Source organism: Anolis sagrei, chromosome 7 (assembly GCF_037176765.1).
Source record: "Anolis sagrei isolate rAnoSag1 chromosome 7, rAnoSag1.mat, whole genome shotgun sequence".
In the NCBI taxonomy this organism is placed as follows: Eukaryota; Metazoa; Chordata; class Lepidosauria; order Squamata; family Dactyloidae; genus Anolis; species Anolis sagrei.
Window position 1 is genome coordinate 20,328,086 of NC_090027.1, and position 14,711 is coordinate 20,342,796.

The window sequence follows — 14,711 nt, forward strand, 5'->3', positions numbered from 1 at the left end:
GGGAAGCCCTGGCCCTTGAGTGCTCTAACTGGAGGTCAGCTGTGACCACCAGTGCTGCGGAATTTGAAGAGGCATGAATGGAGGGCGAAAGGGAGAAATGTGCCAAGAGGAAGCAGGCGCGTCAAGCCAACCCCGACCGGCACAGCCTTCCATCTGGAAACCAATGTCCTCACTGTGGGAGAACATGCGGATCAAGAATGGGGCTCCACAGTCACCTACAGACCCACCACCAAGATACAATACTTTGAAGGCCATCATCCTCGGATAGTGAGGGATTGCCTAAAAAGGTAAAGGTTTCCCCCTGCTGTTAAGTCTACTCGTGTCTGACTCTGGGATGTGGTGCTCATCTCCATTTCTAAGCCAAAGGGCCGGCGTTGTCCGTAGACACCTCCAAGGTCATATGGCCAACATGACTGTATGGAGCACCGTTACCTTATCGGCAGAGCAGTACATATTGATCTACTCACATTTGAATGTTTTCAAACTGCTAGGTTGGCAGAAGCTGGGGCTAACAGCGGGAGCTCAGTCCACTCCCTGGATTTGAACCGTCAAGATTTTCTGTTCCTGGCTTGAAAGTGTTATATCTGTTTAATTGTGCGGTCCTTACTTTGAAAGTAATTGTTCTAATTAATTTAATTTAATTATTATAATATAATTAAATTGTTGAAAGCAATTTTTAGAGAAAAAAACTATTTAATGGATTAGTCTCCACTATAATTGTAATTGGTTTTAAATGTTTTTAATGCTTAATATTTATTTCTATCTTATGCTTTGTATGATTTTTTGTCTTGTTTTTTACATTAAATGTGCTTTGATTTATATTGTATTATGTTGTGAGATACTTTGGGCTCCGTTAGGGAGAAAAGCGGGATATAAATAAAGTTGTTGTTGTTGTTATTATTATTATTATTATTATTATTATTATTATTCTCCCAAAACTTTGTTTGTGTGGCACACTATGTTGAATAGGTTGAAACTCGATGTTGAAATATTCATGGATAAACTATCACAAAATGTGCTGCTTTAGGGTAATATCCCTCCCTCAAAAACAAAGTTTTGGCAGTTCAACAAACCTTTTCCGTGATTTTATGACAGAACCAATTAGGAAATGATATTTATAACAAAGGAACAAAAATTGTGTTACATCTCTATAAATAAAAATGTAATGTTCGTTTGTGGGATTAACATAACTCAAAAACCACTGGATGAATTGCCACCAAGTTTGGCCACAAGACACCTACTAACCTAAGGAGTGACCATCACTAAAAAAAAAAAATGTCATTTGGGAGTTGTAGTTGCTGGGATTTATAATTTACTTACAATCAAAGAGCATTCTGAACTCCACCAATGATGGAATTGAACCAAACATGGCACACAGAACTCCCATGACCATCAGAAAACACAAGAAGGGTTTGGTGGGCACTGACCTTGAGTTTGGGAGTTGTAGTTCACCTACATCCAGAGAGCACTGTGGACTCAAACCATGATGGATCTGGATCAAACTTGAAACAAATACTCCATATGCCCAAATATGAACACAGATGGAGTTTGGGGGAAATAGGCCTTGACATCTGGAAATTGTAGTTACTGGGATTTATAGTTCACCTACAATCAAAGAGCATTCTGAACCCCACAAACGACAGAATCGGGGCAAACTTCCCACACAGAACCCCCATGACCAACAGAAAATACTTAAGACCATCGAGTACAACTCCCTCCACCAGGGCAAGAAAACGTAATCAAAGCGCTCCTGACAAAGAGCCATCCAGCCAGAGATATGGATAGATATGATTCACACACAAAGATATAGTATCATAGATTTGAAAGGGACCCCTAAAGAAGGACAATGATATGTTGCATGTTTCATAGAAGGCAAACCAGACAATCTCCACATCAACACTGACAAAGAAACAAGAAGAAATACTGTTTACCTACAAGCAGAAAGACATTACATATATTAGAAACCAACACTTTCTCATGACTTTATTTTCCAGCTCATGAGACTGGGCCACAGCAACGCGTGGCAGGGGATGGCTAGTAGTGTAATAAGAAGAAACCCCATTTTTGTCTCTCCCTGTCTTGTCCTTGAGAAAAAAACTATGTATTTCCAACTATTACCCAAATCCTGCCTGTATGAGACCCTGGATGGATGAATACATGACGGAATATGGATCTCGGCTTTCTCCTGCCGCTTGGATGTGATGCTTCAGATGGAAGAGGCCCCGCTCACCTTAGTGCTGGCCACCCCGATCTCCGGCCCGGCGTTGATGTGGACCCCGCAGTCGGTCTCCCGCGAGATGGAGCTTCCCACCGTGTTGGTGATGCCCACTGTCAGCGCACCCCGCTCCTTGCAATAGCGCAGCGCCATCAGCGTGTCCGCCGTCTCACCTGGACAGGAAGAAAAAAGGACATTCTGAGAGTCAACACAAGCAAACACCTGTATTACAGGTGGTCCCCATGTTTTGGACAAGAGAGGTGCTGTAGGTTCTTAAGTTGAATGTGTATGTAAGTTGGAACAGGGACATATTTTAAGTGCAACTCCAGCCACATATATGAGGTTATCCGTAAAGTAAGGTTACAAGGCATGTAGCTCTCACGGGGGAAGGTGGTCTCACTGCCGTGTAGCAGGAAGCCAACGGAAGCGAACGAGCAGTGCCAGTCGTCAGGAGTTCATCAACTGGCATTGTGGTGAAAGTTCCATTTTCCTCCAAGTGCAAAGTGAAGTGAGAGGGGGGCAGAAGACAGTTCCACCTTGTCTCCTGTGCTATGCTAATAATACAATGTAATGTAATATATTTATTTATTTACTATTTATTTATTTACTATATTTGTATACCGCTCTTCTCAGCCCTCGGGCAACTCAGAGCGGTTCACAATAGCAAAATCATCATTAAAACATCATAAAACAGTAAAAAACAATTAAAACAATAGCATTCTAACAATAAATTAAACATCATAATTTATTATATTTTATTATAATATCATTATTGCTTTGTTTATGAGTTTATTTATTGTCTGTATTGTTGTTGTTGCTTTTTTACTGATGTATTTGGGTTCGGCCTCTTGTAAGCCGCACCGAGTCCTTTGGGAGATGATAGCGGGGTATAAATAAAGGTTTATTATTATTATTATTATTATTATTATTATTATTATCATATAACATCTTATATCGTCTCATAGTTAAAATCAAAATCCAGTTTCATCATCCAATTGTTCCAGATTCCTATATTCGTTACACTGCCTATTCAAATGCCTGCTCGAACAACCAGGTCTTCACTTTCCTCTGAAATGCTAACAGGGAGGGGACCGATCTAATTTCTGTAGAAAGGGAATTCCACAGCCGAGGGGCCACCACTGAGAAGACCTTGTCTCTCGTCCCTGCCAAACATACTTGTGATGTAGTAATAATATTATAATATTTATAATATTATAATTTAATGCAATATAATAAGGTAAAGGTTTTCCCCTGTCATGAAGTCCAGTCGTGTCCGACTCTGGGGTGTGGTGCTCATCTCCATTTCTAAGCCAAAGATCTGGTGTTGTCCGTAGACACTTCCAAGGTCATGTGGCCGGCATGACTGCATGGAGCGCCGTTATAAAGCAATATAATACTACTACTAATAATAATATGATATTATAAGTAAATATTTATATTACATGTAATATTATTAATAATATTACAATATAAAGGTATAGTACAATATAGTAATATTTAATACTGATATTGTATTATGCTAATAATATAATATAATATGTATGTGTGTGTGTATGTGTGTGTGTATATATCTATATATCTCTATCTATATATCTCTATCTATATATATATATCTTGTAAGCCGATCTAAGTCCCCTTCGGGGTGAGAAGGGCAGCATATAAATGTCGTAAGAGAAGGAAAGAAAGAAAGAAAGAAAAAGAAAGTTATTAGCGCTGTAATATGCTATCTAAATGCTAAGGGCATAAATGCCACTGTGATTCTTTGTGAAATCATTTCAGTTTATAGAGAGGACGTAATGTCAAGACAGAATGTGACAAAACTGGTACAGAATATATTGTGAGACCAAGAAAAATATTCGCAGAGCCATCCAAAACATCAGCTGGGATGCTGATGGCAGGAGTCTGTCTCCTTCGTGACAGTGCGCATCCATCCACACATTGCTCATGCAACACAAGAGTGATTAACCTCATTTGGTTGGGATGTTTGAAGCCTCCCCTCTCAAAGCCCTGATCTCGCACCCAGTGACTCTTATCTGTTCACTAAATGACTGCATGGAGCGCCGTTACCTTCCCGCCGGAGCAGTACCTATTGATCTACTCACATTTGCATGTTTTCCAACTGCTAGGCTGACATAAGCTGGGGCTAACAGCGGAAGCTCACACTGCTCTCTAGATTCGAACCTGCAACCTTTCGGTCAACAAGTTTAGCAGCTCAGCGGTTTAACCCACTGTGCCACCGGGGGTTTAGTATATATCCGAGTAAAAGCCTAATTTTTCAGCTCTTTTTTTAGGCTGAAAAAGTTCCCCTCGGCTTATAATTGAGTCAAGGTTATTTATTATTTTACTCTGTTATTATTATTATTATTATTTTATTAAATGTATTGTTTTACTCTATTTATTCTTATTTTATTATTATTATATTTATTATTTTACTTTACTACTGTTGTTATTATTACATTTATTATTTTACTCCATAATTATTATTGGAAGGATACGTATGCACATTTACATTGAAGAAGGTTAGAATAATGATTTTAATCAGAGTTGGGCAGTCTTATCTTAAATTACAGCTTTATGTAAATATTCAAAAACACTTAATCTACTGATGCCTCAATTAATGCAATGTTATTGGTATCTATTTTTATTCTGAAATTTCCCAGTAGCTGCTGCCTTTCCCACCCTCGGCTTATACCCAAGTCAATATGTTTTCCTGTTTTTTTATGGTAAAATTAGGTCTCTCAGCTTATATTTGGGTCTGCTTATAATGTAATACCTCGTTTGCTACAATAATAATTATAATAGGTTGTTGTAGGTTTTTCCGGGCTATATGGCCATGTTCTGGAGGCAATGTTTCTCCTGACGTTTCGCCTGCATCTATGGCACGCATCCTCAGAGGTAGTGAGGTCCTCACTACCTCTGAGGATGCTTGCCATAGATGCAGGCGAAACGTCAGGAGAAAAACTGCCTCCAGAACATGGCCATATAGCCCGGAAAAACCTACAACAACCCAGTGATTCCGGCCATGAAAGCCTTCTACAATACAATAATAATAATAATAATAATTTAATTTGAGTAGTCATATGACCATTTACAATCCATGTAAGTTTCATTAATTCATTCTTTGTATTTTAAAAAACATCACTTATCATCGTTTTATAACTTTAGTCTACTTTAATTATTTGGATTTTGTCATGATGGTGATGCATATGATGAGGCTAATCTATTTTGATTATTCTATGGTTAGTCATTTAAGTTTATAAGTTTACATTGATGTTATTTATTGATTATTTCAATCTGTTTTGTTTGTTCATTATGGCACTGAATGTTTGCCACTAGAGATCGCACTGAGTCCCCTTGGGGAGAGAGGGCAGGTCACAAATACAGATTTCGTGGCAGTTTCTGGAGTAGAGCAACTACTTCCAAAGTAAGGAGTGCACAACAAAACAGGAAATAACTAGAAACAGGATTTTTTTAAAAAATTGTGTTGCATGTGTTATTATCGGCTTGCCTTTTGTGAGTTTTAAAGGTTTTAAATTCTCTGTGTTATTGTTTAAATGTGAGTTATATTAATTGTACTGTTTTATTTGCTTGCTGTTTTGTTTTTACTGATGTGTTGTTGGACTTGGCCTCATGTAAGCCGCCCCGAGTTCCCTTGGGGAGATGGTGGCGGGGTATAAATAAAGTATTATTATTATTATTGTTGTTGTTGTTGTTGTTGTTGTTGTTCTGGCTTTTACCCATCCTTCTTTGGCAGAAGTCCCACCGGAGACCCCGAATGTGGGTCCTCCTCTTACCTGATTGGCTGATGAAGAAGCAGACGTCGTCACGGAAGACGGGCGTGTTGCGGTCCAGGAAGTCACTGGCCAGTTCCACCATCACGGGAAGCTCTGTCAACTCTTCCAGAACCTGGCGGGTCTGGGTTCAGAATGGAAGGAAACAATGGAAATAAAAGGGGGGGACACATCATGCGATGAGCATCTCTGAGCAGGAATTCAAAATCATAGCTATCTGTATTAGGCTTCTGCGAGATTACATCGGGTGAATGCCGATCAAATCTCACTGAGTAGCGAATTCCACAAGCGTCACCACCGAGAAGGCCCTGTCCTTCGCCCCTACCAGACGTGTTTGCGAAGCTGGCGGGACTAAGAGCAGGGCCTCCCCGGTGGATGTTAAACTACCCTCATATCCATTTCTGCGCACCTCCTGAAAACAGGTGCGCAGCCGGATGGAGTTTTTGGACCACAGCCAAAAACATACGGCTAGATCCGGCCCATGAGTGGCAATGGGGGGAGGGGTTTCCCTTTGGGTTTGATGCTTCCTTAAAGCTGTTTCTCCTTTCTACTCTATAGGAAAGGTTACTAGGTGGTAGTTGTTTTCTGAGAAGGAGGCTTCTATTTTGTTTGTTGGATTACTATTATTATTAATAATTATTATTATTATTTTTGAGAAGTATTTTCTGAATGAGAAGAGGGGGAAAAGAAGCTAAGAGGGACACTCTCCATTCCAAGCCCCCAAATGTGCACACGCACCCCACCCACCCATCCCCCACTCCCAGCCAGTCCTGCTAAATAAAAAGAATCAAGAAAATAAAAGAAAATCAAAAAGATCAAGAGAGAGGCCAAGCCAAAAATTCATTGAAGCCAGAATTCAACTGTGATGCTGAATATGGGAGGAGGAGCCGTGATTGGTTGCCACGTAGTCTCATTATGGATGTTACGGACGGAAAAACATGAACTACCCGGTAAAGTCAAAGAAATTGGTATGGTTGAAGTAAAATGGCTAAAACGGATCCGTGCACAAGTCTAATCTGTATACATCTGGAACATATAGCACATGGAGAAGAGGAGGACTAGACTAGCTAAGACTACCACTGTACTCTGGCCTTGTTGCCTCGGTTGGTGCTGTTGACCTCATGGCAACATAATCAATTTTAAACTTTCTTAATTGAACCTTTAGTGATTCTGAAATTGAGGTTCAATGTTTTGAGATTAGATATAATAATTTGATTATGTAATTTTAGCTTTAGGTTATAATTCGTGGTTAGATGTTGGTTTACTTTGAGATTCATAGATTCAGATGAGTCGTTATTGTATTTGTGTTTGTGATTGTGGGAATCCGCCCTGAGTCCCCTTGGGGAGAGAGGGCAGAATACAAACAAATTATTATTATTATTATTGTATTGTCGAAGGCTTTCATGGCTGGAATCACTAGGTTCTTGTGGGTTTTTTCGGGCTATAGAGCCATGTTCTAGAGGCATTTCTCCTGACGTTTCGCCTGCATCTATGGCAAGCATCCTCAGAGGTGTGAGGTCTGTTGGAAGTAGGAAAAATGGGTTTATATATCTGTGGAATGGCTGGGGTGGGGCAAGGAGCTCTTCCCTGCTGCAGTTAGGTGTGAATGTTTAGCTGATCACCTTCATTAGCATTTGAAGGCCTGCCTGAGTCTGGGAAAATCTGTTGCTGGGAGGTGTTAATCTGTGCCTGGTTTTTTCCTCTCTGTTGTTTAGCTGTTATAATTTTAGAGTTTTTTAATACTGGTAGCCAGATTTTGTTCATTTTCATGGTCTCTTCCTTTCTGTTGAAATTGTCCACATGCTTGTGGATTTCAATGGCTTCTCTGTGCAGTCTGACATGGTGGTTGTTGGTGTGGTCCAGCATTTCTGTGTTCTCAAATAATATGCTGTGTCCAGGCTGGTTCATCAGGTGCTCTGCTATGGCTGATTTCTCTGGTTGAAGTAGTCTGCAGTGCCTTTCATGTTCCTTGATGCGTGTCTGGGCGCTGCGTTTGGTGGTCCCTATGTAGACTTGTCCACAGCTGCATGGTATACAATGGTAGACTCCTGCAGAGGTGAGAGGATCCCTCTTGTCCTTTGCTGAACGTAGCATTTGTTGGATTTTCTTGGTGGGTTTGTAGATTGTTTGTATGTTGTGTTTCCTCATCAGCTTCCCTATGCAATCAGTGGTTCCCTTGATGTATGGCAGGAACACTTTTCCTCTGGGTGGATCTTCATCTTGACTCTCGTGGCTTGTTCTTGGTCTTGCAGCTCTTCTGATGTCTGAGGTGGAGTCTCCATTGGCCTGGAGAGCCCAGTTGAGGTGGTTCAGTTCCTCTTGGAGGAGGTGGGCTTCGCAGATTCTTTTTGCACGCTCTGCCAAGGCTTTAATGGTGCTTCTTTTTTGACTTGGGTGATGGTTGGAGTTTTTATGTAGATATCTATCTGTGTGTGGGTTTTCTGTAGATGGTGTGACCCAATTGTTGATCTGGTTTGCAGATGACTAGGACATCTAGAAAAGGCAGTCTTCCTTCATTTTCTTTTTCCATGGTGAACTGGATTTTTGGGTGGATGCTTTTAAGATGGTCCAGGAACCTGTTGAGTTCTTCTTCTCCATGGCTCCAAATGGTGAAGGTGTCATCCACATATCTGAACCATATCGTGGGCTTTTTGGTTGCTGTTTCCAGGGCTTGTTCTTCAAAGTGTTCCATGTAGAAGTTAGCTATGACCGGGCTGAGAGGGCTCCCCATAGCTACTCCATCTTTCTGTTCGTAGAATTCATTGTCCCACTGAAAGTAACTGGTAATTATTATTATTATTATTATTATTATTATTATTATTATCTCTCTTTATATATGTACATATTTACAAACATATTTATCTCTCTCTATAGAGACATAGTTATCTCTGTTTACATCCCTCTGAGTCCCCCCTTGGGGGTTGAGAAGGACAGGGTAGAAATGTTAGAAATATCTATCTATCTATCTATTTATCTATCTACATGCTGACCCCAAGTTACAATCATATGACTTACAAACGATTCCTAGTTAAGAACCAGGCTGAGACAACAGGAAGTGATAGCAATCTTATAATATTATAAATTATTCAAAGGGATGCTCAACTTGTACCTCCCAACCAACCAATTGTTAATGCACAAAACAAACAAACAAACAAGCAAATATATATTTCTGGAATAGATTTTTTTCTTTGTTTGTTGAGTTTTTATCATTTTACCTTCATCCTGAGTTTTCATCATTTTACCTTGTACATGTGGCCCGCTCACTGTGATTGGGATTTTTCTTTTACTGTATTTTGCATTATTTTGTTGTATTTTTATATTTTATCTATTTTATTGTGATGTTTATTGTGTGTTCCGGTTTTATTTTGTTGTAATGCATCTCCGGGCTCGGCCTCATGTAAGCCGCCCCTAGTTCCGTTTGGGAAGATGGTGGTGGTGGTGGTGGGGGGGTATAAATAAACATTATTATTATTATTATTATTATTATTATTTTATTTGCTCAAAATTTGAACAAAAGCAGACACTCACTGCGACTCCAGCATGGTAACTCGTCCCGCAAGCGATAAGGATGAGACGCCGACACCTTTGGATCTCTTTAATGTGATCTTTCAGGCCTCCGAGGTTCACTGTTAGGAGAATCAATACAAAGGGCCGGATCGCAAAAGAGAAAACAACTCAAAAGGAGACAAACACAGACAAAAAGATCTTTTTGCCAGAGCTTTACTTTGTTGATTTATAGGAAAGAGGGTGCAATGCCAATAAGCCACTGCCTCCTCATAGGAGAAAGGACTCGGCCAATCGGACTCAACAACAGGATCCCAAAACAATCTAGAAAGAAACAGCCACACAATAGTAATAGTAGTAATAATAATGATGATGAGTGTATTACCCGCCTCTCCCTAGGGCTCAAGGCAGGAGACAACATCATTAATATCCAGTTCAAAGTAGACAATCTGGATTCAGAAACTGGATTATACTTAAAAAGACAAAACAGGGCTGCTTCAGTTTCCTTTTACCTGTGCAGTCATCAAAGTTGACTCTTCCTCTCATGGTGTTAACGACCGATTCAGGCTGTTCAAAAATCTCCTTTTGCATGAAAGAGCTGAAGTTACCTTTAGATATATAAACAAAAGGTATTTACTGGCAAATCTTATGCACATTGGACAGAACGAGAGCTTGTTGCGTGCCTTCAAGTCGTTTCTGACTTACGGAGACCCTATTATGGGGCTGAGAGGGCATGCCTTCCCCAAGACCAAATCCATGCTGGAGAGTGTGATGACTGGATTGAATGAAATTATAAATTTCATATATAAATACAACACCAACACCAAAAATAGGGATGTGGCAGGTCTGGAAAGACAGAAGATAGCATGCTAAAATAAACCAATGACTTTATGGAGGAGAAGATTGGATTAACTTGTGGCATGTTGATGAAGAAAAACTGCTGAAGTGACTTAACCGATCTTTTGGTGTAAACAACATATGTTTACATGGTCAGAGACAATAGGAAATCGAATTGACTTGACTATGGAAGTAGATAATACTTGATAATGAGGAGACGCTAATTATGTTGTTTTTATTGCTGTTGTGATGTTTTATATTGTTTATTGCTTTAATTGGTATTATATTTTCATGTATACTGATTTGTTGGAAACTGCCTTGAGCCGCCGATTGGCTGAGAAAGGTGGTATACAAATACAGCAAATAAATAAATAAATAAATACATTATTATTATTTACAGTATTTCTATTCCGCCCTTCTCACCTCATAGGGGACTCAGGGCGGATTACAATGTACAGATACATGGCAAACATTCAATGCCATAGACACACAACATATATAGACAGACACAGAGGAAATTTAACATTCCAGCTTTTCTTGAGGGTATTCAAGAGAAGAAGAGAAGGCTGAGAGGCGATATGATAGCCATGTATAAATATGTGAGAGGAAGCCACAGGGAGGAGGGAGCAAGCTTGTTTTCTGCTTCCCTGGAGACTAGGACGCGGAACAACGGCTTCAAACTGCAAGAAAGGAGATTCCATCTGAACACGAGGAAGAACTTCCTGACTCTGAGAGCCGTTCAGCAGTGGAACTCTCTGCCCCGGAGTGTGGTGGAGGCTCCTTCTTTGGAAGCTTTTAAACAGAGGCTGGATGGCCATCTGTCAGGGGTGATTTGAATGCAATATTCCTGCTTCTTGGCAGGGGGTTGGACTGGATGGCCCATGCGGTCTCTTCCAACTCTTTGATTCTATGATTCTATTCTGGCCACCAGGGGAGCTGTCCCTTCACCGACCGTTTGTGACACTGATGAAGTACTTCCTCATTCTTTGCATGCTTGCTGGAGATTTTTATGGCCTCGTAAATTAGTTAAATTTGGCTCCCCACATAAGCAGTACCTAAATTTCCTACTTGGCAGATGCAACTGTCTTTCGGGCTGCAAAGGTCGACAGCAAGTTACACAAAATTGGTCAGAAGCTCAATCCGACCCGGGCTGGTTTCGAACTCATGGCCTTTTGGTCAGTAGTGATCTTAATGCAGCTGACTTTCCGCAATTGTGTACGGAAAACCCAGCCAGCCGCACCACTTTTAAGTTGAGGAAGTCAGAAATGACAACTCCTAATGCTAAAGAGGAAAAACAACATCTGTTCCAGAATTGGTGGAGCTTCAACAAGTCTTAGCTGAATGAGAAGTGGTCAAAACAACAACAGCAAAAGTTCTACATAAGGAGACCCTTTTCCACATGGAAAGTGTAGCAGATCTGAGAGGAATGCAGAAACTGGATAAACAACTCCTTCCAAGATGGACTGAATGAAGAAGGTGGTGAGTAAGAATGGATGAAGGAATGTATGTGGAGTGAATGCAGAGTGAATGTCCCCCCTTTCTGTCTGTGTAACCAATTATAAAACCAGTACAGGAGTCTTTTGTGTCTACTTCTTTCTCTGAAAGTCCCCAAGATCAAAACGATCTTGACAGATTAGAGAGATGGGCCGAAACTAACAAAATGAAGTTCAACAGTGACAAATGCAAGATACTCCACTTTGGCAGAAAAAATGAAATGCAAAGATACAGAATGGGGGATGATGCCTGGCTCGAGAGCAGTACGTGTGAAAAAGATCTTGGAGTCCTCGTGGACAATAAGTTAAACATGAGCCAACAATGTGATGTGGCGGCAAAAAAAGCCAATGGGATTTTGGCCTGCCTCAAGAGGAGCATAGTGTCTAGATCCAGGGAAGTAATGCTACCCCTCTATTCCGCTTTGGTTAGACCACACCTGGAATATTGTGTCCAATTCTGGGCACCACAATTCAAGAGAGATATTGACTCTAAGCTGGAATGTGTCCAGAGGAGGGCGACTAAAATGATCAAAGGTCTGGAGAACAAGCCCTATGAGGAGCGGCTTAAGGAGCTGGGCATGTTTAGCCTGAAGAAGAGAAGGCTGAGAGGAGATATGATAGCCATGTATAAATATGTGAGAGGAAGCCACAGGGAGGAGGGAGCAAGCTTGTTTTCTGCTTCCCTGGAGACTAGGACGCGGAACAATGGCTTCAAACTACAAAAGAGGAGATTCCATCTGAACACGAGGAAGAACTTCCTGACTGTGAGAGCCGTTCAGCAGTGGAACTCTCTGCCCCGGAGTGTGGTGGAGGCTCTTTCTTTGGAAGCTTTTAAACAGAGGCTGGATGGCCATCTGTCAGGGGTGATTTGAATGCAATATTCCTGCTTCTTGGCAGAATGGGGTTGGACTGGATGGCCCATGAGGTCTCTTCCAACTCTTTGATTCTATGATAGATTGAAATAGATTAAAGAACATTTTTAAGGATGAAAATGTGAAGCCCAAGGGAAGCACGGCTCTTTGCAGAAAGAAGTCCAGGAAAAGAAAGAAAGAAAGAAAGAAAGAAAGAAAGAAAGAAAGAGAAACCAACCCTTCATGATTTGCTGGAGTTCCATCTGGAGGGTCTGGACGGCGCGCCCCGGGTGGTCCGCGGCCATGCGCTTGATGCGGTGGATGGAGAGGCGGCCCTCCACCACAGCGGCCACATCGTCATCCTCGAGGAAAATGACCCGGTTGGTGTGTTCAATGACTGCGCTGCAAGGGAGCAAAGAGAGGGCTAAAAACTCTATCTCTAATGCTTTAAAAGCATTTGAACCACTGGAAGTGATCATCTGGAGGCCTGGGGTGCAGTGTCATCGGTATGCTGATGACACCCAAATACAAGGTGCCCGTAAAGTCTCTTAACCATTAAAAAATTAATACAACAGTAATTGATGAGATATTTTAATCAAATTGGTTCTATGCACTCAGCGGTTATCAAAGTTTTTATTTCTATTTTTTCTATTTTCAATTTACATGCTTATTTAGTTATGTCGTGTCAAAAGTATTGCATATGAAAGTATAAAACTGATACATATAGAAGGAGCACAAGAGACTTTGGTTACATCCCGTTTAGATTACTGCAACGCTCTCTACGTGGGGCTGCCTCTGAAACCTGCCCGGAAGCTTCAATTAGTTCAACGTGCGGCAGCCAGACTACTAACGGGAGCGGGGTACAGGGAGCATACTACTCCTCTGTTGCACCAGCTCCACTGGCTGCCAGTCAGCTTCCGAGCACAATTCAAAGTGCTGGTCTTAACCTATAAAGCCCTAAACGACACCGGCCAAATTTACATGTCCGAACGTATCCTCCCCTATGAGCCATCAAGATTGCTAAGATCGTCTGGAGGGGCCCTGCTCTTGATCCCACCGGCCTCACAGGCGCGGCTGGTGGGGACGAGAGACAGGGCCTTCACGGTGGTGGCCCCTCGACTCTGGAACTCCCTTCCATTGGAGATCAGAACTGCCCCTTCTATCTTAACGTTCAGGAAACAGGTGAAACTTGGCCTTGGGGATTGGCATTCGACGAATGAGCCATGATCCTGTGATATGGATGGATGACGACGAATAATGATTTTCGATGACGACTGACCACTGTAATCATATGACTGTATTTTGCTATTTTAATGTTTTAGTGTGATTTAGAAATATGATGTTTTAATGACTGTCTGTAATATTGATGTTGGAAACCGGCCTGAGTCCCTCGAATGGAGGTGAGAAGACCGGTATACAAAACTGCTAAATAAATAAATAAAATAAATAAATAATTTTTGACCAAAACTGGGCAACAGTCATCGCACTGTCTGTAGCTTCAAACAGTTCTTCCTCTGTGCCTGAGGCAGGGCATTGTGGACAATAATATGGGTGTGAAGTGGTTTGTTCTGCTCCGCAATTGCACAAAGTGGAGAATTATTCTAGATCATGCCATTTTGCCAGGTTCTCTTTTGATCTGCCCACTCCACTTCTGAATCTGTTCAGGGACTTCTACGTTGCTCTGTTCGGATATCAGCCAGCATGCCAATGTCTTAAATCAAGAAACAGCTTGATTTAAGACCTACAGAGATACTCGTGGGAACACCTCAGCAAGCGAGAGTCCAAAAGTGGCAGGTTCAAACCCGGAACCTCAATCAGGGGCTGATACCAAATGAGAATCCCCCTGGGTAGACAAAAGAGTGGATGATCTGGAAGGTGCTGAACAGACTATGCTCTGGCGCCATGAGATGCAGAGCCAACCTTAAGAAATGGGTCCACAAAGTGGAGTCCACGACATGTGAGTGTGAAGGAGAGCAAACCACAGACCACTGACTAGAATGCAACCTGAGCCTTGCCACAT

The 14,711-nt window shown here is 41.4% G+C and overlaps 1 protein-coding gene across 1 annotated transcript in view; it reads right to left on the reverse strand.

Annotated features, from left to right (window-relative positions):
* The window catches only part of GFPT1 (glutamine--fructose-6-phosphate transaminase 1), a 73,649-nt gene that overhangs the window by 23,447 nt on the left and 35,491 nt on the right, over window positions 1–14,711 (reverse strand). The window contains exons 10-14 of the mRNA XM_067470706.1: window positions 12,930–13,093; window positions 10,023–10,118; window positions 9,535–9,632; window positions 6,010–6,130; window positions 2,231–2,388 (exon numbers count right to left, since the gene is read on the reverse strand). Coding sequence (XP_067326807.1) covers window positions 2,231–2,388; window positions 6,010–6,130; window positions 9,535–9,632; window positions 10,023–10,118; window positions 12,930–13,093 — 637 coding nt within the window. The remainder of the gene's footprint in view (window positions 1–2,230; window positions 2,389–6,009; window positions 6,131–9,534; window positions 9,633–10,022; window positions 10,119–12,929; window positions 13,094–14,711) is intronic.